The sequence below is a fragment of the Carcharodon carcharias genome, chromosome 16 (genome assembly GCF_017639515.1).
Source record: "Carcharodon carcharias isolate sCarCar2 chromosome 16, sCarCar2.pri, whole genome shotgun sequence".
Lineage (NCBI taxonomy): Eukaryota > Metazoa > Chordata > Chondrichthyes > Lamniformes > Lamnidae > Carcharodon > Carcharodon carcharias.
Window position 1 is genome coordinate 49,597,474 of NC_054482.1, and position 26,903 is coordinate 49,624,376.

A 26,903-nucleotide genomic window follows, 5' to 3' on the forward strand; every position below is an offset into this window, starting at 1 on the left:
ATGTGTGATGAAGTGGAAAGTTCAATTGAATGTCAAGAGGAAAATCAGTCTTTGTTGGAGAAAACGTCTCCTCTGAGTCAGACCAAGGTGAGTCAAGGTCCTTCTCCAAGTTCTGGAAGTTTGGATCAACAAAGGAGGTGTCCTTTTAGAAATAGGAAACCAGTAGTTAAGTTGGATTTGCAAATAAAAAACAAGATAGGTATGAAATTTTAGCTTTTGCGTAATATTTTCATTAAGGAGGGAGGAGTGTAATAATGTCCTCTTGTGGCCATGTCTATATATATATATGTATGTATGTACACATGCACAAGCCTATGATATATAATATATATATATTTTATATATATAGTCAAACCAGAATATACTAGTTTTCAGTTGGGTACTTTTGAACTTCATGTGCTGTACAGTCTCTTTTCCATTCTGCAAAGATATCACAGGCAGAGGGGTTTTGTGGACTGAGTGATGGGAGAGGTGGAAAGGGGTCAGCAGCACAGACAGGGAGGTAGCTCTCAGCTGCCCACCCCCACTTCCTGATGCCAGATCCCTGTATAAGACATTGTGTGCCTTTGAATGAGGGACCACAAGAACTTGAATTGTGACCACAGGCCTTCCCACCCTGAACTTAATTTTGGCGGAGGAGGAAAGGTGGCAGAGTGCTTGTATGTCACACTCCCACCTTATTAATGTCCTCCCCTCCTCCAAACAGCCATGAGAAAGGGCATAAAACTCCCATAGCTCCATCTCTCTCTCCAATGATGCTCCCTGACCTGCTCAGTATTTCCAACACTTTTTGATATGATATTAGGCTCCAGTGACACCTGTCTCTCTGTGAATCCACTTTGGGCCTGTGTGTCTGTTTCCTTTCTCTCACTCGTTTACCTTTTTCCTTACTCCCTCTCTTTGACTCTCCTTTTACTCCAATTTGACTTCTCTTTGTTAGCTCAGGATTTTATTTGGTGCCTCTTCTTGTATTTTGTGACCCCCTTGTCCTCTTTCATTTTTCTTTCTCTTCTTTTACTGCTTTTCTCACTCTTGTTTTCTCTCTTCACCATTTTCCTTCTGAACTCTGTTTTGTCAGTCTTGTTTTGACTCTCTTCCTCCTGCTCTCTCTTTTCTTCTCTCTTGCCTTTTTATGTCTCCCTCTTTCCTGTTCTCTGTCTATCTCCCCATTCACTATTATTCTTAATGGTCTTAGAATACTTGCTATCAATCAAAGTTATCTTAACTTTTCTGAATAGTGTTGATTATTAATTGATTTTCTAAAATATATAGTGAAAGAAAACTCAAAAAACGTGTATCCACACTGAAGCAGGTCTTTCAGCCGGAATTTCCTGCCCCCATTGGCATCGGGAGTCATGGTGGGAGTGAATAGACAACATGGCGAGCCGACCAAAAATCGGTTTTACGCCATCATGAAATCAGTTTGCGATCGTCCACTCCACTCGTCAAAGCCCGGCGCCTTTCCTGCCATCCAACATCAGGAACCTAATTTCAATGAATTTGCATCTCATCATCTTGCCTGCTCACCAGAATCATCTCCCCACATAAAATCTACCACCCACGTCAGCAGGAAAACACACCAGCCCAGAACATGTCTTGACAAGTGTGACATGAAGCAGAAGTCGGGACTTACCCTTAGGGCCTTGCTCAGATGGTGGACATCCAGAAGCAGAGCATGCTGGATCCCTACAGCCACCGGACCCTGGAGGAACATGTGCAATGCATGCTGGGTGGATTCTCATGATCATGAGTCAATTCTCATGGTCATGGATCTGCTGTGAAGCAGCTCACGGAAGATGGGAGGTCTCCACTGATGTCTGGAATCTGCTTCGGGATTTCAGGGTCTCAGACATGGGCTGCTAGAGATGATTGAGATGAGGGTGGGAGACAGGAAGGTCCAGCTGTGAATGGGAGAGGAAGGTGTACCGGGGGCGGGGGGGGGCGGGGTTGTGATGGGAGAGGAAGGTGTAGGCTTGACTGGGAGAGGAAGGGGGCAGGATGAGGTTGTGAGGGGGGAATGAAGGTGTCGGGGAGTGAGGTTGGAAGGGGGTGGGAATATGCAGGGAGGACGGTGTATCAGGGGAGAATGCGGTGCCTGGGAAGGAAGATGTAAGCAGGGTGGAAGGTGTAAGGGAAGGAGTTCAGAAGGGAGAAGGAGTTTAGAGGGGAGGAGTCTGAGGAGAGGAAGGTGTTTGGGAAGGGGGAAGGAGTCTGGAGGGGCAGAAGGAGTCCAGGGAGAGGAAGGAGATTGAGCAGGGTTGGAGGGGGGGGGGGGGGGGGGGGGGGGGGCGGTGGCATGGGGGGGAAGGAGTCCAAGGGGAGGAAGGAGTAAGAGTGGAGGAGGAAGTAAGGGGGGATGTCCAGGTGAACATGCAAGGGAAGGTTCCACGGAGTCAAAGACTGCCTCCTGGGGAGTGAACTGAGGGTGGGCGTGGTAGGAGGGAATGGAGAGTATGAGGTGGGGCAGAGTGAGCCGGAAGGGTGGGAGGGTGAGGGTCCTATGGTAGCAGTAGAAGGGACGGCAAGGGTGGTTGATGTGGTCTTGGAGGCAGACAGAGACCCAGGGGGTAGGAAGGAGGAAATTGGGGAGGTCTGTGTCGATGGGGGTGGAATTCTTAGGAACATAAGGAATGTGCATGTTCACCTGGACATCCTGGAAAGAAAAGGGTTGTGGTTGGTAGGTGACAGTGGGGAGGTGAAAGGTGATGCCAGGGGTGTTGACAGTGTTGGGAGAAAGGACATGGGTGACCGGGGGAGGGGAAAGGATTGGGGAGCTGAGCAGAAATGTGACGACTACCATTTTTCTCAAATCGAAAGTGAGCGGAGCCTAATGTTGGACTGCACAGGTGCTTCATGGGAGTGTGATAAGTGGATGGATGGAGATGCAGGTCAGCTCAGATGGACAACTGAAAGAGAACCCCAGCAGGCAGCATTGAAAATTCCCGGGACATTGAGGTGAGTGTGATGGAGGAAGACTCCGCGTGCGTGGGCGAATGCTTGCACGAGGCTCAGAAAGACCCTGTCACACACACACTTCTCTCTCCAGAATCACTTGTGGTCTGGCTGCGTGCATTTGGTGGGTGGGGGATGCAGGGGGAGGACTCACAAGCTTGTAAATGAAGCTGAAAGATACCATTACACATTACTCAGTGAAAGTGAATATATTTTCGGATTATAAAGTGATAAAATGTGTTCACTCATATAACCAGTTGTGATCAGAAGTTCTTAACTTTTCTAAGCCTACCATTTCTTCTAGGCGCTGCCCTGACATCCGCAGCAGGGGTGGAGACAGCCTGTGCAATGGTTGCCCTGTTGTCTCTGATGACTTTGGCATAGGTCCTCTGGGGAGCTGAAGCCCTGAGGGCCCCAGCTTGCTTTGGCTGTCCTCCTGTGGGCCAGCTGATCCCTCTGCAGTGATAGAGGATGAGGTTGAGAGAGTCACAGGCAAAGGGGACTCAGAGGGAGAGGACAGATTCTGAGGCTCCTGAATGGATGACCCAGGGGTGTCCAGCTGCTGCTCCTCCTCCCATTGGGTGCCCGAGGGCCCCAGCCTGGCTCGTTGAGGGGAAGGAGCACCTGGAGGGATGTTGAGGTGCTTTGTTTCCCTCTCGTGTTGCCACTGCAGGAACTTGCCCTTGATTACTGCTATGGAGTGCAGGTCAGCGTGCATTTCTGCATCCTCTCCTTGGAGACCTCAATGTTCGCACATGTGGGCACCACTTCATCAGACAGCAGGTGGATGCACTCCTCCAACTCATGTGCCACTCTGTTGAGGGCTTCCAACAGCTCTGCGTGATGTTCCCCCACCTTCTGATGACTCTCCAGGATGAGTTGGAAGGCCGAGTCCAGGGGTTAATCATGTGACTCAGACCCCACAGATGCCTCTTCCCCAGCAGTCCTCTGAGTGCTGGTGAGCTCGGCTGAACCTGCCTCTTCCTGCTGTGGTCACATGTCCGTGCGCTGACCACCAGATTGTAAACCTGCTCTATATCCAGGTCCCACTGAGATGTGTGTCTTTGTGCTGATGGGGGCTGTGGGTAAGCACTGTGATGGGTCTTCCAGGCTGCTTATTTCCAGCTCTTCAATGGAGGAGGTGTCCTCTTGGCTAGAGGTGCATGGGCAGCAGATTCAAAAGCAGGACAGAGAGCATTGAGTTGCATTGAGAGAGGGTTGATGTGGTGCAGGGTCCTCATATGGGTGTTTGCCTCCGACCTCACCATTGCCACAGGCACAGTCCATGTCCTTATCAGTCAGTGCAATGGCACACTCCTCAAACTGAGTGAGGGGTCTAATGTGGGCCACTCCACCCCCTGGTCTGGGACCTCTCTCTGCTATTGTCAACCAGATTCTCCTGCATGAAAACAGACAGAGTGTGAGCAGGGCACATGGCACTGTGTGGAATGTTTGTGTGGTGAGCGGAGCCATGGCCAGGATGAGGACATGAGCTCCAGAGGATATGAGTCTGATGGAGATGTGAGGGTGTGTGTGAGAGTTAGTGATGTGCCCCTTGAGCTGTGAGATCCCTGTAGCTGTGTGATGGGTTTGTGTGTGTGTGAGTTGGCAGTGATGAGAAGAGTGACTTACCCTGGTGGAACAGATGAGACCATTCATCCTCTTCCTGCACTGGATGGCTGTCCTCTTATGCAGGGCACTGACCACCACTGCCACCACCTCCCATGCTGTATTGGTGACCTTGCTTGCTGATCTTTACCCACAGCGGGAATAGACGACTTCACAGCGGACCTCACTGTGTCCTGTAAGCACTCGAGGGAGGCATCGTTAAATTTGGGGGCAGCATGTTTCTTCCCAGTGGCTTCCTATCCCTTGAAGGGTGCTAGCTCTGTACAGGGCCGACTTTTCAATACAGTGCCCAGTTTACTGAAGGCCTGAGGTGATGGATGGGCAGGCAACTCAGAGTCTGTCCCACGAGTGACCCAGCGTGTTTCCCAGGAATGCATCATTTATGAGGCAGCACACGCCAAGAAGGGGGCAATATAGTGTGAAACGCTGCCATTGCAGCCGGCAGGTAAAACTTACTTTTTCCAGCCTGCTACCACAATTCGTGTAAATCTGGGATGTTTCTGCGCTTCATTCCTGAACTTATGTTGTTTAACAAGGTATGGAAAATAAAGCCATGAACAATAGTTCCAGATACAGAAAGACAGCAGGACAAGAGAACACAGGTTCAAAATGGTGAAAAGTAAATTTAAAGGCTATATTTGGTGACACAACTGCAGAGGGCACTTACCCATATATGGGCTGTTAAGAAACCTATAGTCAATTACTTAATGGCATATTCTATATGGTTTGTGTACTGCGGATTATTAATCACTAATAACCCAACTGACAGGGAAAACTGCACATGCATGACGAATGTGTGAAGGTGCCAAGGACGCCTTCAAATCAGGAGGTCCATGAAAATTAAAATGGCAGAACACATTCTTCTTTATACCGAGTATATCCAAGTTTCCAGATGGCACTAAGTTAGAAAGCATAGTAAATTGTATAGATGAGAGCAGGAAGTTACAAGGGGAGACAATATACACAAATGGGCAAAACTACAGCAGATGGAGTTCAATGTAGGAAGGCGTGAGGTCATCCAATTTGGTTCAGAGAAAGGCAAATTGGAAAATGCTCCTAACAGTTAGACATTAGAAGCTGTGCAGGAGCAAAGGGATTCAAGTATCCATGCACACAAAGCACTAAAACAACAACTTATATTTAGATAGCACATTTAAAGTAATGAAACACCTCAAGGCACTTCGCTGGAGCATTATAAAACTAAGTAAGAGACCGAGCCACATAAGGAGATATTAGGTCAGGTGACCAAAAGCTGGGTCGAAGAGGTAAGTTTTAAGGAGTGTCTGAAAGGAGAGAAATAAAGTAGAGAGGCAGAGAGGTGGGGGCAGGGCGGGGGGAATTCCAGGGCTTTGGCCTTGGCAACTGAAGGCATGACCACCAATGTAATTGGGAAAGCATAAGAGGCCAGAATTAGAAGAGTGCAGATATCATAGAGGTAGTGGGGTTGGAGGAGATTACAGAGATCGGGAGGAACAAGGCCATGGAGGGACTTGAAAACAAGGATGAGGATTTTAAAATCAAGATGTTGCTTGACTGGGAGCCAATGTAAGTCATCGAGCATTGGGGTGATGGGAAAAGAGGAATTGATGTGAGTTAAGACATGGGCAGCAGGGTATTGGATGGCCTCAAGTTTACAGGGGGTAGAATTTAGAAGACCAACCAGGAGTGTGTTGGAATAGGAGTTGAGAGCTAGCAGACAGGTTCAAAAATAATCTAAAAGGCTAATGGAATATTTGTCTTTATCTCAAAGGTACTGAAATAAAAAACTGAAGAAGTGATACTTTGGTTGGATTGAGCCTTGGTCAGACCCCACCTGGAATACTGCCTTCAATTTTGCAATTCAATTTCTGCACATCAGGAAATATATATTGGCATTTCAACGTGGTGCAGTAGAGATTCATCAATACCAGGACTAAAAGGGTTACATTGTGAGGACAGGTTGCTGGTATTCTTGAGTTTAGAAGATTGTGTTGAAATGATAAAGGGATTCTGAATTCCTCTGGTGGGGCTGGTCTTAAAATTAGAGCTACGCCTGTTAGAAGCATAAGTAAAAAGATTGTTTTCCATCAAAACGGTAGTGGAAATCTGAAACTCTGGCACAGGTTTCACTCCCAGGTCGGTGCACAGAGATGGGAGATACCAGCTCTGCGAACTCAACCTTTAAAAATGGCAGCCTGCAGTTGGGATTTTGGTTCTGGCATGGCAGGCTGGATTAAAATTCAGGCCCGCCATTCCCAGAATGAGTGCGAAGCTGTCAGGTGTGGAGATAGGCTGGGCAGAAGGCCGGCCTCAATGCTCTGGCACTTTGTTGATTCAAATTTAAAAAACAATAAAACAAAAAACAGCCCTCCAGCCTCATCCCTCAACCCTCTCACCATACCCCCCATCCATGCCAACCTATGTCACCTAATGTCCCCCACCACCCTATGGCCCCTCATACCCTCTATGCCAACCCATGCTTCTCTACCCACTCCCAAGTCCCCTCATAACCCCTCTGCCCCTCTACCCACCCACTATGGCCTCTAATACCCCCTTTCCCCCCACATTCCCATGGCCCTATATAGCCCCATGCCAACTTAGTACCAATTCATGCCACCCATGACCTCTACTCATCACCCTTTTCCCAATACCCCCTTCTTGCCAACTCACCTAGTATCCTTTGACAGCTCCTTGACAGATTTGACAGTTCTGATAGTTCCTTGACAGCTTTGACAGTTTATTGACAGCTTTGACTGGTCTGACAGTTATGACAGTTCCTTGACAGCTTTGACAGTTCTTTGACAGTTCCTAGACAGCTTTTACAGTTCCTTGACAGCTTTGTCAGTTCTTTGATAGTTGCAATGAGTTTATGCAACAACCTCAAAGGGTTCCTGACCTCTCCCAAAGGTGTCCCAGGACCATATCCAAAGGGTTACCTTGGCTATACAAACAAATTTACCAAGTTCAAAGCAGTTCTTACCTGGTATAATTTGCACACACTGGGTTTCACACTCCTGGCCTACCAAAATCCCGCTTCAGTGGAGGCAGCTGGTCATTTAAATGGGCAGCTGCCCCCATAAACTGTGCATGCGCAAATCCTGGTCTGACTCCAGTCAGTCCTGCTCCCTGCTGTGTTTGGGGTGGGGTCTTAAAATTTTCAGACATTTTCCCCATGATGAAGAGGAGAGAGCTTCCATCATGGAAAAAATCTGGCCCTCTGTCTTTCCCCATGCTCATCTCAGTTCAATTTTGCTAAATCACATCACAGCTGATTAAACTGGCCCGTCCCCAATTAATAACTTTTACTCCTAGTCAGTCTTTGTTCATTTCCATGACAACCATAAATTGAACTGCACATCAAACTCTGTCAGCACAATAACTAGGGCGGGGTGAAAGGAGAGTGTGGGGCCAGTGTGAGGCCCATCATGTACATTTGGCATGGTTGACCATTCGACTCCACTGCACCTCCTTTGGCACCTGTAATCCAGACACCAGCCATATCTCTTCCAGCACAGTCACTTCACTCCGCTAAACATTAGTCCTCCTGCAGTTGCAAAGTAATATCAGAGGAAATAGTGAGATGGTGGAGTAGTTGTAATGTAACTGTGCTAGTGTTCCAGTGGCCAAGGATAATGTGCTAAAGTCATGGGTTTAAATCCCACCATAGCAGCTGGAGGAATTTAAATTCAATAAATAAAATCTGCAATTGAAAGCTAGTCTCAGTAACGGTAATAGAAATAATCATTGATTGTCATAAATTCTGATTCACTTTAGGGAAGAAAATCTGCTATTCTAATCTGGTTTGGCCTACATGTGACTCGAGACCCATAATAATGTGATTGACTCTTAACTGCCCTTTGAAATGGCCTAACAAGTCATTCATTCAAGTGCAATTAGATACGGAAAACCAGACTCTCTCTGGAGACTGCTCCCCATACACCACCACCACCCCCTTCCACATTTTGTTGTCTCCCCTCCAATTTTAAAAGACTCCTAAATACACTTATCATTCATCTTCCTTAGGGTTTTTTTTTCTGAATTTGGAGACAAGTGACATGCTCAGAAATGCTTTCCTTAAATTATTTTAAATTCAAATTACTGCTTGCTTATAGGTGACTAATATATAAGAAGGTAAGAAATAGAAGCTGGAGTAGGCCATTAGGCCTTTGACCCTGCTTCCTCATTGAACTCCACCTTCCTGCATGATCCCCATATAGCTTAATTCCCTTAGCAAAAAATCTATTGCTTTCTTGAATATACTCAACAACTGAGCATCCATAGCACTCTGAGGTTGGGAATCCCAAAGATTCACAACCCTTTGAATGAAAAAATGACCAATTCTTTATTCTGAGGCTGTGACCCCAGCTTGGGGAAGCACTTTGAACAAGCAATGCAGTTTTCATTTCAATGGCAGCCTCCATGACATTACACAACACTTTAACTTAAATTTGACTCATGATTGTTATAATGGGTGGCATTAGTTCATTGAAATATACATCTGATGAACAGATTAAATAGCTTATCTCTAAATTGTAATTCAATGATTCATGAATAAGACTTTACAAAAGTAAACTGCAGGTGCACACAAATGCATTATTCCTTTTGTAAAATGTGTGGCTGGAATAAACAAACTCAGTGAATTAAACTATGCCTTGAGCATAAATAACTTGACAGTAGAGTTCAGTGTTATTTGTGGATCACAAAACTACACAATCACTTGTAGAAATAACAGCACAGAAGGCCAATGTCAATACTAGCTCTTCAACTGCATTTGCCCAATACATTTCCCTGCCTCCTTTTTTAAGTCTTCATGTTCAAATACTTATCCAAGTCCCTTTTAAATAAAGTTATAGTCTGTCTCAATAATTATTTTAGAAAAAGCATTCCATGTCTGACCACTGTTGCTAGTTTTTGTATGTTTTCTAATCTGTCCCAAATTGGTATTATTGTATGCAAACCAGAGTTATACTCCTGTCTAATGCTTGCTCTCAGATTAGCAAAAAAAGATAACTTTAGTGATAGTGGCACTTGTATGTGCCCAAACCTGCTTTGGAGGAATGCATACATGGTGGTATAAAGTGAGACCTTTAACAGGCTGGTTGAGATTATAATCTCACCAGTCGTTGGCAGTATTTTTTAACTCATTGATGGGATATAGGTGACGCTAGCTAGGCCAACATTTATTGTCCATCCCTAATTGCCCTTGAGAAGTTGGTGGTGAGCTGCCCTCTTGAACCGCTGCAGTGCATGTGTAGGTACACCCACAATGCTGTTAGGGAGGGAGTTCCAGGATTTTGACCCAGCAACAGTGAAGGAATGGAAATATATTTCCAAGTCAGGGTGGTGAGTGGCTTGGAGGGGAACTTGCAGATGGTTTGTTTGCTGTCCTTGTCCTTCTAGATGGTAGTGGTCATGGGTTTGGAAGAAGCAGTCTAAGGAGGCTTGGTGAGTTCCTGCAGTGCATCTTGTAGATAGTACACACTGTTGCTTCTGTGCGTCATTGGTGGAGAGAGTGAATGTTTGAGAATGGGATGCCAATCAAGTGGGCTGCATTATCCTGGATGGTGTCAAGCTTCTTGAGTGTTGTTGGAGCTGCACTCATCCAGGCAAGTGGAGAGTATTGCATCACACTCCTGACTTGTGCCTTGTAGATGGTGGACAGCCTTTTGGGAGTCAGGGGGTGAATTAATCAACATAATATTCCTAGCCTCTGACCTCTCTATAGCCACAGTATTTATATGGCTAGTCCAGATCAGTTTTTGGTCAGTAGTAACCTCCAGGATGTTGATAATGGGGGATTCAGTGATGGTAATGCCATTGAATGTCAAGGGGCGATGGTTGGATTCTCTCTCGTTGGAGATGACCATTGTCTGGTACTTGCATGGTGCGAATGTTAGTTGTCAGCCTAAGCCTGGATATTGTTCTGGTCTTGCTGCATTTGGACATGGACTGCTTCAGTATCTGTCTACCTGTGACGCCACTTTCAGGGAATTATGTATCCGAACTCCCAGATCCCTTTGTTCCTCCACACTCCTCAGTGCCCTACCATTTACTTTGTATGTCCTACCTTGGTTTGTCCTTCCAAAATGCAACACCTCACACTTTTCTGCATTAAATTCCATCTGCCATATTCTGGCTTTGAAAGCCTTCCTCGCTGTCCACAACGCCTCCAATCTTAGTGTCATCAGCAAACTTACTGATCCAATTTACCACATTATCATCCAAATCATTGATATAGACGACAAACAACAATGGTCCCAGCACAGATCCCTGAGGCACACCACTAGTCACAGACCTCCAGTCTGAGAAGCAATCATCCACTGCCACTCTCTGTCTTCTCCCACACAGCCAATTTCAAATCCAGTTTACAACCTCTCCATGGATACCAAGTGTCTGAACCTTCTGAACTAACCTTCCATGTGGGACCTTGTCAAAGGCCTTACTAAAGTCCACGTAGACAACATCCACAGCCTTTCCTTCATCTACTTTCTTGGTAACCTCCTCGAAAAACTCTACAAGGTTTGTTAACCATGACCTACCACGCACAAAGCCATGCTGACTATCCTTAATCAGCCCTTGGCTGTCCAAATAATTATATATCCAATCTCTCAGAACACCTTCCAATAATTTACCTACTACTGACGTCAGGCTCACTGGCCTGTAATTACCTGGTTTATTTTTGGAGCCTTTTTTAAACAACGGAACAACATGAGCTACCCTCCAATCCTCCGGCACCTCACCCGTGGCTAAGGACATTTTAAGTATTTCTGCCAGGGCCCCTGCAATTTCTACACTAGTCTCCCTCAAGGTCCGAGGGAATATCATGTCAGGCCCGGGGGATTTATCTAATCTTATTCACTGTAAGGCAGCAACACCTCCACCTCTTTAATCTCTATATGTTCCAGGACACTACTGCTTGTTTCCTTTCCTTCCTTATACACTATGCCAGTTTTCTGAGTAAATACTGATGCAAAAAAACTGTTTAAGATCTCCCCCATCTCGTGAGGCTCCACACATAGACGACCAATCTGATCTTCAAGGGGACCAATTGTGTCCCTTACTATCCTTTTACTTTTAATATACTTGTGGAAACCCTTCAGGTTTACCTTCACATTATCTGCCAAAGCAACCTCATGTCTTCTTTTTGCCTTCCTGATTTCCTTCTTTAGTATTTTCTTACATTTTCTATACTCTACAAGTAGCTCATTCGTTCTCTCTTCTAAACCAGATCACCAATATCCCTTGAAAACCAAGGTTCCCCTATGCATGTTAACTTTGCCTTTAATCCTTACAGGAACCTGCAAACTCTGCGCTCTCAAAATCTCGCCTTTGAATGCCTTACACTTACTGAACACATCCTTGCCAGAAAACAACTTATCCCAATCTACTCTTCCTAGATCCTTTCTCATTTCCACAAAATTGGCCTTTCTCCAATTTAGAATCTCAACTCGAGGACCAGACCTATCCTTATCCATAAAATAACTTAAAACTAATGACATTGTGGTCACTGGATCCAAAATGTTCGCTACATGTACTTCTGTCACCTGACCTGTCTGGTTCCCTAATAGGAGATCAAGTATTGCATCCTCTTTCGTTGGTACCTCTGTATCTGGAGTATTATGTACAGTACTGGTCTCCTTATTTAAGGAAGGATGTAAATGGATTGGAAGCAGTTCAGAGAAGGTTTGCTAAACTAAAACCTGGATTGGGTGGGTAGTCTTATGAGAAAAGGTTGAATGTTACGATCCCAGCTGAGGTTACCCCTGGACAAGCCTGATACCAGAGTGGAACCCAACTTGATAGATCCGAACTTTTGTTTAGATACATGGAGAGTACAGGGGTCAGCTGATGAACTTTTAACAAAAGAATAAAACATTTATTCAACAAGAAAGATGAACTATATTACAATACTCTTTCACCCACAACTATACCTCTGCAGGTTTGTAAGGATAACATGAGTTACAAAAGCTATCTTATACTCTAATGTACACAGTAAATACACAGTACATGTAAATCTATGGCACCTGTGGTCAGACATTCCACAATCTGAAATCAAGTAACAGATGCCACCTCAACTAGATGCTATGGATCTCTCCTCAGCTCCCCCCAAACGCTTATCACACTGTGAGCCAACCAGTCTCACTGAATTCCCTCTTTCACATGAGGGTTTCCATTCTCAACTCTCCAAGACCTCACCTTGGAATCTTCTCCCAAACTGACGCTTTCTCTCAGACGCCTTCCGCAAGAGTTCACCTCCAGGGTTTCCTGGGTCACCACATGCATTCAAGCTGTCTTCCACGTACTCTGTCTCTCTGACTCAGTCGTCAACAGTACACCACTGCTTCACATGCCCATTGCAAACAGTTACAGGCCCTCAGTTGTCTCTTTGAACCTTCTTGCCTCTTGCAAGCTATTCTCACTTTAAGTCTGCTTTCTGCAGCTATTGTCTCTTTAAATCTGAGGCTTGGAGCTTTTCACTCTGCCCCTCACTCTTAACTTCACTTAACAGGACCTTTTTCCGGGTTCCTATCCTTCCTTTGGCTAGTGGGTCTTTGAAATTTCCCTCTTCCACTCCCCTGGATTTTTGGGGTTTTTCTTTAGCTTGGGATTGGCTATCTGTCCCCTTTGCTCCAGTCTCTTCTGGCAGCAACTTTCAGAACCAACTGCACTCAAACAGCTTCCAAAACATCTGCTGTTTCTCTCCTGCGTGTGGCTGGGAAGGACCTGTTTCTCTGGACTCCTGTTGCTAGGCAACAGTCCAATTCTTTCACCCTCATATGTTTACTTTCTCTTTCGGGGTTGTAAAACTCATTAGAGATGCAAGCAACTTTTTAAAGTGAAACTAACACTCCATTTGACCTTTCTTAACAAAGATATAGAAATACAAATCAAACTCAAACTTTAAGGCTAAATTTCATTCCTAGCACCCACAAATACAAATATAATTTATTTAAACTATCTCTATTTCCTAACATGGGACAGGCTAGGCTTGTATCCGTTGGAGCTTAGAAAAGTAGGAGGTGACCTGATTGAAATATATAAGATCCTGAGGGGTCTTGAAGGGTTGATGTGGAGAGGATATTTCCTCGTATGGGGGAATCTAGAATTAGAGGTCGCTATTTAAAAATAAGGGGTCACCCATTTAGGACAGAGATAAGGAGAGATTTTTTCTCGCAGAGGGTCTTGAGTCCTTTGAACTCTCTTCCTCAAAAGGCAGTGGAAGCAGAGCCTTTGAGTATTTTTAAGGCAGGGCTAGATAGATTGGTGATAAGCAAGAGGGTGAAAGGTTATCAGGGGTGGGTGGGAATGTGGAGTTGAGGTTACATTCAGATCAGCCATGATCTTCTTGAATGGCAGAGCAGGCTCAAAGGGCGGAATGGCCTACTCCTGCTCCTAATTCATCTGTTCCCTTTGATTGACTGACCAAGTTTGTGAACTCACTGAATTCATAGGAAAAGCACATGTTATAACACCATGCACTGGCAACAATACTGCAGATGGCATGACATTCAGGTGCCACTGGCATTCAGTGCATTCACTCTGGAGCCAACACCATAAGCTGCAAAATCCTTATAAGCTTTAGTACGCAAAAGTAAATTTGCGTGACACACATTCTGGCAGCATTGAAGACAACAACCTGACTAGTATAAGCCTATCTATCCTAATACCAGGATAATAGATAACTGAATGACCTGACCTGATGTCAACGAGTAATTTTCCAGCATACTTTTTGCTGAGGCAGTAGCATAAAATAATCTATCCTAATAGTGTGGGATTCTGCTTGAGCTACTAATAGCAATGGATATTAAGATACAGGCCACCGTATAGTCTCGTTTACCTGTGGAACAGAATTGATCCAGAGTTTGGTTATGACTTTTCATCATCATGTTATTATATAAATCCCTTGACAAGGCTATTTTTAAAAATTTATTGTTTCATGGGATGTTGGCACTCTGTTAAGGCCAGCTTTTGTTGCCCAACCCTAATTGCCCTTCAACTGAGTGGCTTGCTAGGCCATTTCAGAGATTAGTTAAGAGCCAACTACATTGCTGTGGGTCTGGAGTCACATGTCACATTAGAGGAGGCGATGGCATAGTAGTCTTGTCACTGGGCTAGTAATCCAGAAACCCACGGTAATGCTCTGGGGACCTGGGTTTGAATCCCATCACTGGCAGATGGTGGATTTGAATTCAATAAAATATCTAGAATTAAAAGTCTAATGATGACCATGAAGCTATTGTTGTAAAAACCCATCTGGTTCACTAAGGTCCTTTAATGAAGGAAATCTGCTGTCCTACATGTGACTCCAGATCCACGCACAGCAATGTGGTTGACTCTTAACTGCCCTTTGAACATGAACAATTAGGGATGGACAATAAATGCTGGCCTAGCCAGCCATGAATGAATTAAAAACGTGTTCTGATCCAAGTTGCATATCCATTTATACATCCATGAAATACACCAAAATAGCCTCAAGATTTTTTGCTTAAATTGCCAAGAGATGTTGATTACACATTTTATAGTCTGTCAAAAGCAAGCAAATATGAAGCAATGTAAAATGTTTATTCCACACGCAAATTCTCATGCATCCACTAAGTTAGTTTTAGGCAGTAGACTACCTCTGGTACCTTGCCCAAATGGTCATTCTATGAGATAAGATGGCAAATCTTTGCCCATGGAGAGAATCGCAACAAAGGCCAACTCTGCCTTTAACTGGCATCAATGCAAGTGAGCTTTCCAGCAGGAATGACTGGATATAGATAAGGCATTGGGATCCTGGCTTGGGAATGTTTGGGGGAATCAACTAAGGTTCTATTGAGTAATTACACTTGCACAGAACAGGAATTGAAACTGGAAGCTTCCTGTCCACATGGCTCACTGTTACTTTGGACAGTGCATGGAGTAACTGATCAATCAATAAAGGCTGGGACTCTTTTCTCCAGAAAGGAGAAAGCTGTGGGGTGCCTTGGCAAAGCTCTTCAACATTAAGAAATGGTTTGATGAGGTTAACATACAGAAAATGTTTGGCGCAATCTAAAAATAGAGTGATAAATATAAGATGGTCACTAATAAATCAAGTAGATAATTCAGGAGATATTTCTTCACTGAGAAAAACGGTTAGAATGTGGAACTTGCTACTACAGGGAATAGCACAGGGATATTTAAGGGGAAACTAGTAAAACAAGGGAAAAAGTAGTAGAAAATTATGTTGATAGGCTTAGATGAAGTAAGGTGAGATGAGGCTTGCGTGGAACATAAAACACTAGTATAGACCAAATGGCCTGTTTCTCTGCAGTAAGTTTTATGTAATTCTACTAAGTATATTGCAAATGTTTGCTGTGCTTATCAGTGACAAAAAGGGCCAAACATATAGGGCAGAATTTTCTGCCTTCTGGGTGGGCCTGAACCAATCTCCTGTGGGTGGGGAGCCGATCCCCGCCAGAGAAGCAGGCCCTGCTGCCATTTTACATGGGTGGGCCAATTAAGGCCTGCCCAGCATGACATCTGGCAGGAAGCGCTATGCGCTTCCTGTGCAGGTTGGGGGGTGGGGAGGGGGGTGGTGTTCCCCAAAAGTGCTGGCTCAGGGAGATCGCTTACACTTTTAAAAATATGAAAAATAGAAGAAAAAAATTTCCTAACATGTCCCCCTCATGTGGTAATGTCACATGAGATGGGACATGTTCATAATTTATATGTTTATTAAACTTTAAAAAACCTGACATGAAACCTCATACCGCCGGTGGATGAGGTTTCATGTTTTTTCTATTGCACGCCGGGGCTCCTGGCCTGCCCACCAACCATAAGGTTGAACAGGCAGGTCCTTTAATTGTATAACTGATCTTGTCAATAGCCTCAATTGGCCATTGACAGGTCGGCGGGCGCACAGCTGATTTTGCCGCATCCCCGCCTTCCTGAAAATTTAAATGGGCCGGGATGACATCAGGGGTTCCACCCGACAGCATCCTGCATCATTTTATGCGTCGGCAAGAGGGCCCCGCCCCCTGTTCACCAACGGCAAAATTCAGCCCATACTAACTCTCCCAAAAATATGGTAGTTTGCTTTATAGACCTACTATGGTCATTGCTCTTTTGAAATTTTCTTTCTTGTTTCTCCTAAGCTCCATTTGTAATTGTAGAAGCTTTTCCTGCGTCCAATTTTGAAATTAAGACTTTACTCACTATTTCCATTTTTGAAATTAATTTTCAGGATATAAAAATTATTGCCAAGACCACATTTATTGCTTGTCCCTAGTTATGCTGAGGTGATGTTAATAGGCCTCCTCCTTGAATTCAGAGTGATTGTACAACCGAATGGCTTGTTGACCATGTCAGAGGACATGAAGGATCAACTGTACTATGTGGGACTAGAGTCATGTGTAGGCCCGAACTGGTGGAAATGGCAGGTTCCCTTCTGTGAAACACATTAGTGAAGTAAAGGATGTAAAGTTCTTTATTCTGCTCCAAATACCACATTTAATCCTTCCATTGAAATTCTAAGATTGTCTAAGCTGTAGAAGTTCTGCATGCGCAGGCCTGCAGGGCAGAGCTAGCTCTTTTAGTTTTTCTCACTTCCCTGTATCGTATTGCCAAACATTGTTCCATCTCAGGCCAGCCCAAGAACTAGAAAATCTTCATAAATGATGGTGGTGAAGATCAAATTAATCTTGGGGATTCTGGCCCACAATGCTCTGAATTGGGATTCCAAAACTACTATTAAAGACATCCACTTTCTGTGATGCATGATAAAAATAAAATATTTTTAGGTTCAAACAACAGCATTAAATCACAAACAATATCTGGAATGTATAAGGCAACCATGGGGTGAATTTCATGCCCTCCCTCAACCTCAAATACACTTGAAGGCAGGGGGCAAGTAAAATAAAGTGGATGGGCAGCCCAACTCCATCACACCCATCCCTGACTTGTCCCCCAAATTACAGGGGCGGGGGGAAAGGCAGCAGGCAGCCTTCCAGAGGACCTATTCAGGCCTATTGAGGATCTTACGTGGACAACTAATGGCCACGTAAGGACCTTATTCCACCTCTGCCACAATAATACATGTGGCTGAGGAAAGCAGGTAGCCCAACAGGTTTCATTGTGAGGAGAAAGGTGGGTAGGAAGGGGATGAATCTCCTTTGGGGGTCTCCTGTGCCCATGGGGCACCTGCCCAAGATGGTACCCCCATTTTGTAGTCCAGTATCAATCTTTCATTCTTCTCGGGACTTCTTGCAGTCTCAGTAGTGGCCACTTCTGCGTCCTGGAGCTGCTGGGGCTAAAAGAGCTGCCAGCTATTCAGATTGGCCGGCAGCTCTTGGGGGGGCTTCCTGTCCCTGAAGCGCAGAAGTTCCATTCTTACTTCATTGAGGTTGCCCCCAGCAGATTATCATTGCAGAACAGCCAGATTTAAAGTTGGCACGGTGCCTACTAATTTTTCCATTGGAGTGTGGGGGTAGGAGAGGAATACACACCCACCACGTAAAATTCACTGCCTTAAGTAATCATTTGCAATCTTCCACACTGCACCCACATACACGTAATTTCTGTTTTAAAATTCCAAACCTCATCTTATTTTCCTGTTATCACATTTTCAGGTACATTTCACTACATACCTATCCAGAATGGAGCGTGGACAAAGCTGGGATGAAGATGTGGAATCTGATTCAAATCTTGAAATGTCAGCTATAAACACAGGTAATCAAACTGATTGTGCTGCACGCTGGTGTACTAACAGATCATGCCAAAGAGTGATCAAGAAGTGTATTGAGGCCCTAGAACTCCTTATGTATACTAGGGCAAAGTGTTCCCCTGAGGGAGGGAAGCGCAAATCACTGGCAAAATTAGACTTCCATATTTCCTTATGGTTAGTTTCAGGATAGCTAAGGAGGGAGTTAGGGAAAGCACGTTACATTTTAAGGGATTTCTTTACACTTTTTTACTTAAGATAATTTTTGGTTTCCATGTTTCTGGCTACTCGGGTATGTAAGTCATAGATTTCTTACGTTCCAGAATATGTTTTCACTCACCTAGATTCATCGTGTGCCCAGGGGACGAATGAAGGTAACATCAGTTTATTGTTTATCAAGCACTCTCACATGACCTCCTTTGTTTTTTTAAAGAATAAGTATCAGAAATTTGAAATGGGCATAAATCTAAAGAATGTGAAAATAAACCAACATGCTATAAGCGCAAAACATAAAGGCTTTTATATGATATTAGATCATAACCAAAGTTCCATTGCTAACTAGATGTTTATACTAGTATTAATCGAAAAGTTGTTTTTTTACCCAGGACCTTGAAATAGTGGCATTCCTTAGCCCCTGAGTCTTTTTCTCCTTCTAACAATCTACGGCGTATGTTCAAACTGTTTTATTTTTGCTGATCGCTTAATTATGTATTATTGAGTGATTTAAAATTATGTTAATTTACAGCTAACTCAAGCTGTCAATAGTAGCAAACTTTGGTCTTCAGATTCAGGGATTATCCACCAATCAGAAGCAGCTTTGACTTCTGATCTTTTGCTGAAACCTAGGGAGCAATTGACAAAAAAAGTGCAAGTGCAAAAAGGGACCGAGTTACAGAGGCTTTGCAGACTGGATTAACAGGACAAGAAGATAGCATGTGGCCCTGCAGGCTATAGTTTGGACACCCTGCATCTACAGGTTTTAATACTCAAGCTTTCAAGTTTCACCAACTCTTTACTTCTTGATCTCACTTTCATTCTTGCTCTCTTCAACCTTTGGCGGTGTCCTGCACAAAAGATTTACATAATCGATATTCAAGATCAATACAAATGCACCAGATTAAAACAAAACAAATGAACATATTTAGAAAAGTTCAAGAGAAAGAAATAGCAAAATATGTTGAAAGGTTGAGCTGAAGTAAAGTGACAGGATGAACATGTGGAGCCTAAACATTAGCATAAACTTACTGGTTCATAAGGCCTGTTTCTGGGCTGTAAAATCCTATGTAATTTTTTGTTGGAGTTATATAATTTAGCCGATCTGTTCTATCCACATGGATAGAAAGAGCAGCATTACAACCAATAATTGTGCTTCCAGGTCCAAAAGGGGTAATAAATGACTGGAGAAAGTTTAAGCTGGAGAGTGAGGACCAAGAAACCACTCCTTCAAACAAAAGGCAACTCCTTAGGCAACTGTCATCACCATACCGATCTCCCAGTAAAGACAAAGGCACAAATGAGAAATTCAGTCGTAAGGTAAGCTAAAACAGGCAAGACAATTGTTTGTACAGCAATGTACACAGTATTTAAATCCAAACAGATAAACTGGAGTCAATAATTTGTGGAAAGGATATGGATAGGCAGGATGACTGAAACATGGCTGCATAGAGAAAAGATTAGCAACTAAATATTGCAGGCTGCAACACATTTAGGGGAGGAAGAAGGGGAAGTGGAGGAGCTGTGCCACTGAAAGTTGCAAAAAGGATGTAACTAACAGTAACATAACACTAACAGAATCCATATGGATTGAGTTAAAGGATAAGAAGGGATCCATCACACCCAGAGGAATATCTATAGACCACTAAATAGTGGAAGGGAATTCAAAGGAAGAAATATGTAGGAAAATCCAAGAGGTAAAAAATAGGCACAAAATAATAACCATGGGAAATTTCAACCACCCCAATAAAGAAGGAAGAAGCAGCAAAAGAAGAAATCATCCAATTTTTACAGTGTAGACAGGGCTCCTTTTTTACTCAGTACTTAAGAGACTCAACAAGAAAAGAATTACCGTAAGATCTTGTATTGAACCAGAACAACTGGGAGAGGTAAGAATAGGGGAATATCTTGGTAATAGTGATCACAACATAGTAAGATTTAAGATTAGGATCGAGACTGACAATGTGGGATAAAGATTAAGCTAATAGATTGGAAAAGAGCATATAATGATGAAAAGAGGAGGAAACTAAAGAAGATAGACTGGAAGAAAATTTTGAAAAACAAAGAGATAAAAGAACAGTGGGAAACCTTTGAGCATTCTAGAGAAATGTATTTCCACTAAAAGCCAAAAAAATCCAGCTAGTTATGTGAACTTGGATGAATAAAAAATGAAAGAGAATACTGAATCTAAAGCAAAAAGGATGTACAAAGTACTTAATTACTAAAGGAGAGGAGGACAAAAGGGAACATGAAGAACTTAGGGGAGAAGCTAAAAAAAATTGGGAAAGTAAAAAGAAATTATTAAATCTATTTATCATGGAATATAAAGGAGATTAGATGAATACATGATCAAAAAGAAGAATAGAAAGATGTACTGAAAGGGAGAGGGGAGACAGATAGAACACGGGAGGAGGCCAGTGTGGAGAATGAACACCAGTACAGGCTGTTTGGGTCAAATGACCTGTTTTTGTGCTGTATATTCTAGGTAATACAGTTTTATTTTTGAGTTTTGATTTAATAGCAAGGCATCAGCAAATAAAATAGTACCAGTGTAATAAAGCTAGACAAACAAGAGCAATTCATCTGGAGTAAACTTGTTCATTTCACACTAAAAATTGAACTTAATTTCATGCATCTCCCACCTAAAGATAAACACTGTGGCCTGAAGTTTCCACAAGGTTGTGCTGGTTTTCTCAATGATAGTCAACTGAAATTGGTATAACCAGCACAAAAGATTGTGTTCAATGCAAATCAACTTTCCATGATCTTTTGTGCTGGTTTTAAAAAGCATTGCACTGGGCAAAGACCCTGTCCAGGTAACTCTCCATGTGCCCAGGATGAATTAATCATCATTGGGAGTTTTCGCTAACTGCGCTCATTTGAGGAGGTTCTAAAAATTAAGCTGATTCTTTTGGGTGTAAGGGAAACTAATTAGAATGTTTTAAAAGATTTTGAATATAATTTCTTCTAATTTACTAAGAAACTGACTGTTGTGCCCTAATATAACTAGCATATGGCACTGTATATTTTTTAAAAAGCATTTTCAGTGCCTTAAAATGGAGTTACTCACAGGTGGTAGATTAACACTGACTAAAAATGCTTATTTTTTTGTGATAAACACACTTTCAGTTGTAATAACCAAATTGCACCAAGTTGCCATTTTAAGTATTTCAAGGAGTTCTGTTTAAAGGAAAAATTATTTTTTTAAAATTATGTTTTAAATCACTGCCTGATTGTGCTGGTTCATGGCAGATTTGCAATCATTGGAAATGCTAATGAATTGGAGTGGAACCCCAAAGCAAAAAATACTTTTCAAAATGGATACAACTTTGGGGGCAATTTTGTACCCAATTCACCAATTGGGCCCAAAATAGAAACTCTACCCCTAGAATTGTGGCTCATTTCACTCTTTCTGATTATAAATTTCGGTTCTAATTTTTCTCTGGTGTTTACCCACTAACTAAAGCCTGTTACGCTCATCAGCATGTGAACTGCCAATTGGTTAGGTTAGCATTTGGAGTAACCTAGGTGATCAAAGTACATGTTGGGTTGCCAAATGTCAAATGTTAGAGCTGACTATCTGGTTCCCATCATTGTGAAATCTGGTCTCACAAGCTCACGTAAATTGAGGCATTTGTACAATTCAGTTTCTCAGGTTCTCTCTCCCACCACAGTTATCCATTCATACAAAAAACATTTCACGGCCAGCAGATTATAACAACAGAGTATGTTCTTGATAATTGAATTTTGATACATATATTTATCAATTCACTTCTGCCTCTTTATCCAGAGTCAGGAAGAGAAAATCGGCAAAGAATAGCCCTCAATTCTGAGCACTAAGAAAGCTCTGAAAATGAAACATCCTTCAAAGATTTTCATTTTATCGCTTTCATGGGGTGTGGGCATCACAGGCAAGGCCAGTATTTGTTGCCCATCCCTAATTGCCTTTGTCAAGTGCACTGGTTGTGGAGGGCGTGGATGTTTAAGTTAGAAGATGGATGCCAATCATGCAGGCTGCTTTGTCCTGGATGGTGTTGAGCTTCTTGATTGTTGTTGGAGCTACACTCATCCAGGCAAGTGGAGAGTATTGCATCACACTCCTGACCTGTGCCTTGTTTATGGTGGATAGTATCAAGGATAATGTCCGAATTTCCTTTATACATTGGCGTGATATAATCACAGCACTGCTATAATTTTCATTAACACAGAAACTAATGCAAAAACAGTCACAGCACTAACATTAGGGAAAAACCAATAACTAACAAGCCAGAAATAATCATAATGTCCATGTCCACCTTTTCAAAGTGGTGACTGACATAGTGGTGCTGCTCAACAATGTACAATGTTACGATATAAGTTTACAATTCTGCACACTGTGCTAAGGGAAAATTCTGAAATAACACGTAACACGTTCTTTAATAGATCAAGTCAAATCTTAAAGTTAGAAACATTATTTTATCCAACTTTTGTTCTTGAAGAACAGAATCCTTAAAAGGAATTCAGAATAAATGAATAAGAACACATGCTTGATCTTCCCACAATAAATTAACGTTCTAATTGCAAACCTTAAAACCATTTTTTTCTAACCACAAAATACAGATGAGTGTGCAGGAATACGAAATGATCCAGGGCAAGGAAGATGAGGCCTGCCTTCGTAAATACCGCAAGCAGTGCATGAAGGAAATGCATCAACAGCTGAGCTTCGGGCCTCATTTTGGAGTGGTCTATGATCTAGAGAACGGCGAGCAATTTTTGGAAGTGATTGAAAAAGAATTGAAAAAAACCACCTTGGTGGTGAACATTTACGAAGATGGAGTGAAGGGCTGCGATTCTCTGATTAATTGCTTAACATGCCTTGCTTTGGAGTACCCCTTGGTCAAGTTCTGTAAAATAAAGGCCTCCAACACCGGGGCTAGTGACCGCTTCGCTGATCATGTCCTCCCAGCATTATTGGTGTACAAGGCGGGCGAGCTGATCGGCAACTTCATACACATCACTGAGCAGCTGGGTGAAGAATTTTTTGCGGTGGATGTTGAATCCTTCCTAAATGAATATGGCCTTTTGCCAGAAAGGGAATTCACTGCTTGTGAAAACGCCAGTGATGGTAGCGATGTAGATATTGAATAAATCTCAGAACAGTAAAGCCCAACTCAGATTTCATAGTTTCATAGGGGAAAAATTAATCTTAAGCACTCTCTGATCTCAACTGATCGTATTCTGGGGTTTCAATATTATGTAATGAGGACAATGAAACAGCTATTTGCATGCTACCAAGTTTTTGCCTCTATATCTCACTTGTAAATTTCATATTTAGATTTACAAACGTGTAGTGCTAGTGGTACTAACTTATACTGCATGCACTTTTCATTCTCCTCATAAAGGGAAAAAAAGAATATCGTCAGTTGAACATCGAGTCTTAAATATTGTTGCTACGCTTAACCTTCACAGCATACTGTGGGAAGATACTGTAGTTCTGCTAACGCTTAGGTGTGTCATGGCATGGAATACTTTTCCTGGCCATCAAGAGCATGGATACATAGCTATAGGTAGATGTTTGTAGATAAATCTGGACTAATAGTTCAGCTCCACTCCTACTAAAATTTCGCTATAAAACCTTTAAAATATACTGGCAAAAAAGCAAGAAAAATCTAGTGGACAGTTCGCTCTTTTGTCCTGGCAGCTACCATTCCTGAGATCATGACTTTTGTCCTAGTGCAACAGTACCCCTGTGGATTCTATTCTTAAACTGGTTTTGCATCCATGGACAAACTGCAGCCCCCGATCTTGATAAGTTTGCATCACATTACACTTGTCCATTGTGACATACATTGCTCTCCCTCATTTTGTTTTAGAGGCATTTTGAGCTTTTAGCGGTCCACACTCCCCTGTGTGCTGCTGTGAAAAGTTTATGCAGGACCTACTTATTATAAATTGATAACTAGCACAGATGCTACCAGCAAAGATTCAGGGATCAGTGAATGACAAACTACAAATGTTATGAGAGTTTGACCTAAAGTACTGGGCTGCAAAACTTTCACAAGTAGCGCCCATATTTCTGGGGCTGTATATGCCATTTCAGATCCAGAATAATGTGTGAACTCTGTGTGCACACTTAGCATGCAAGTTGCACTGGGTGCCATCTTGGTGAGCTCATTGGTGTGGGTGTTGGGAGTATGTGCTAGAAATACCTTGAATCGGCAAGATTGTGACCTTAGTGTGTAACACACTGACTTGACTATAGCTGTGCCATTTTTGACCACAGTGCTCCAGCTAACACTCATTTAAACTCCCATGTGTTCAGCAGCAGGAAGGACATGCCACCAGTGCTATTTAAAAGGACATCACCTTTCAAGCTCATTGCTGATTTATTTCTACTGGTTGTTGCTGAGTTAGTAGAAGTGCTTGGTAGTTTGCACTGTTATTTAAAGTTGCTGAAGTCTACAGGGAGTGATGTGGCACTTGGTGAAGGTCCTGGTTCTCACTTTAAGGTTCTGATCACAGTACTTGCTCCCTTTTAGCCTGCAACATGACAGGGAGAATGAACAGAGGCAGCACACAAGAAGACAATTTCTTGAAGGGAGACAGGAAGAAGGATTTTCACCAGAAGGCCACATTCATCCAGGGTCTTCAGGAAGCAATTATCTTACCTCATCTTCAATGAGGAACAGTGTGTACACCTCTGCTTCACTAAAATCTGCCACCAGTTGCAGGCAGATCTTCAACTTTTGAGCAGTTTTGAGAATTGCCAGTGACCATAAAGGTGACTGTGACCGTGAACAACTTCACATTGGGCTCCTTCCTGGCTGGAAGTTCTCCAATATCTCGCAGTCCACTGTTCAATAAGGGAGGTGGCTAGTGCACTGTACGTGAAGAGAGGGGAATACATTGCACCCATCGAGAAAAGTGCAAGCGGAACATGCACGTGACTTCACCAGGAAAAGCAGGATCCCCCATGGGGCAGGATGCCTATTACTGCACATACATTGCTTTGCAGGCACCACATCTAAATTCAGAGAGGTACTACAACTGCAAAGGGTTCGACTCCCTTAATGTACAGCTGATGCACAATCATGTTCAGCGCATCATGCAGGTCAATGCCTGGCATCCTGGCATTGTCCACTGTACCATCAGCAACTGAACCACCATGAGCCACCAAAGGATGACAAGGACTATCCATTGACCACCCAACGTCTGACTCTGATGTGCAACCCATGCACATGTGGACAATATCTAAATAATGAGATCCATGCTGCCATACGAAAGGGCATCGACCAGACCATTGGAGTACCCACCAGAGCATATGTCACGATTTGTCATGGCCTGGTGTATCCTGCATAGCCTAGCCTTTGCCACCAGATATATGATAAGCAGCTGAGAGGGTGAAAGAGGAGATAAGGCAACCAACAGATCTCCTTTCTGGCCAAGTTGTCTGTGATAGGTTCACCTGATTGCAATTCCAGTGAACACACAATGCCCCATTCACCAACAGTCCCACACCTTACCCTCCCTCTGATACTGACCATCACAGCATCTCCTTAGCCACTGAAATAAATGACACCACAAAACAAGCATTCCAAACTAACTTTATTAAACAGTTCATTCAATATTCCATATAAAAGTCATCTAATAACCTTCTGAATTCTTTTAGTGCCCATCTTCCACGTGCCTTTGCCTGCACTAGTGCTCCAGGCAATGCTACCCTTGTGGCTGCGATATGGCTGGTGGAAGGCTACTGACTTTCAGCAGAGCAAACTGCAGATGGGCTGTCAGGAAGATCTCTCATAGCTTTAACCTGAGGTGGCCTGGCTTCCAACTAAACCATTGTGGCAGCAGTCTGGGGTGGCTGGCCAACAGGCAACAGCAAAGGTGTTGGAAGAGTGGGTGGTGATAGGACGATGAATACTGTCTCCTTGAAAAAGGGCAGCAGATTCTGGCTCCACAGAGGCACTGCCCATCCCCTGGGACAGCCCCTCAGCTGTTATAGTAATTGGTTGAGGGACAGATTGTGGAGTGCTGTGAGATCATGCCCTTTGAGCACTGGTACCACACTCACGATGGCAGAAGTCTAAGCCTGCATGACAGAAAGCTACACATCCATGTTAACAAACTGGGCTTGCATGACGTCAGTCTGAAATTCCACTACAGGTACAGCACTCAAGGCATTGCATATTTGCTGCTTGCACTATAACAGAAGCTGAGATATCAGTCATTAGACACAGAATAATGGCTGGGTTTACAAGTGTTCTCATGGGATTGGCGACCATTTCAATGCTGGAAAAGGATGGGCTCCAAGCTCTGTACAAAGCCATGTGCAAGGCTGGTGCCAGACTCCTTCATGTCCTTGGCAATGACCACAGGCTTTCTGGCAGGTCTGCCAATGCACCAAGTATTTGTGTGTGCATACCCATCATTCTCTTTCTATAGACAACTCCATCAAATTCCTCAA

At 43.3% G+C, this 26,903-nt stretch overlaps 1 protein-coding gene across 1 annotated transcript; it reads left to right on the plus strand.

Moving 5' to 3' along the window:
* pdcb (phosducin b) lies at positions 1-23,584 on the plus strand. Its single transcript, XM_041207809.1, has 4 exons — positions 1-87; positions 18,153-18,252; positions 19,620-19,777; positions 23,057-23,584. The coding sequence occupies exons 1-4, from the start codon at positions 1-3 to the stop codon at positions 23,582-23,584; spliced, it is 873 nt and encodes a 290-aa protein (XP_041063743.1).
* The last annotated feature ends 3,319 nt before the right edge of the window (positions 23,585-26,903 follow it).

Coding starts and splice junctions, on each gene's coding strand:
- pdcb (XM_041207809.1), top strand. CDS start 1: ATGTGTGATGAAGTGGAAAGTTCAATTGAATGTCAAGAGGAAAATCAG. Junction 88..18,152: donor CTCCTCTGAGTCAGACCAAG/GTGAGTCAAGGT, acceptor TCACATTTTCAG/GTACATTTCACTACATACCT. Junction 18,253..19,619: donor AATGTCAGCTATAAACACAG/GTAATCAAACTG, acceptor TTGTGCTTCCAG/GTCCAAAAGGGGTAATAAAT.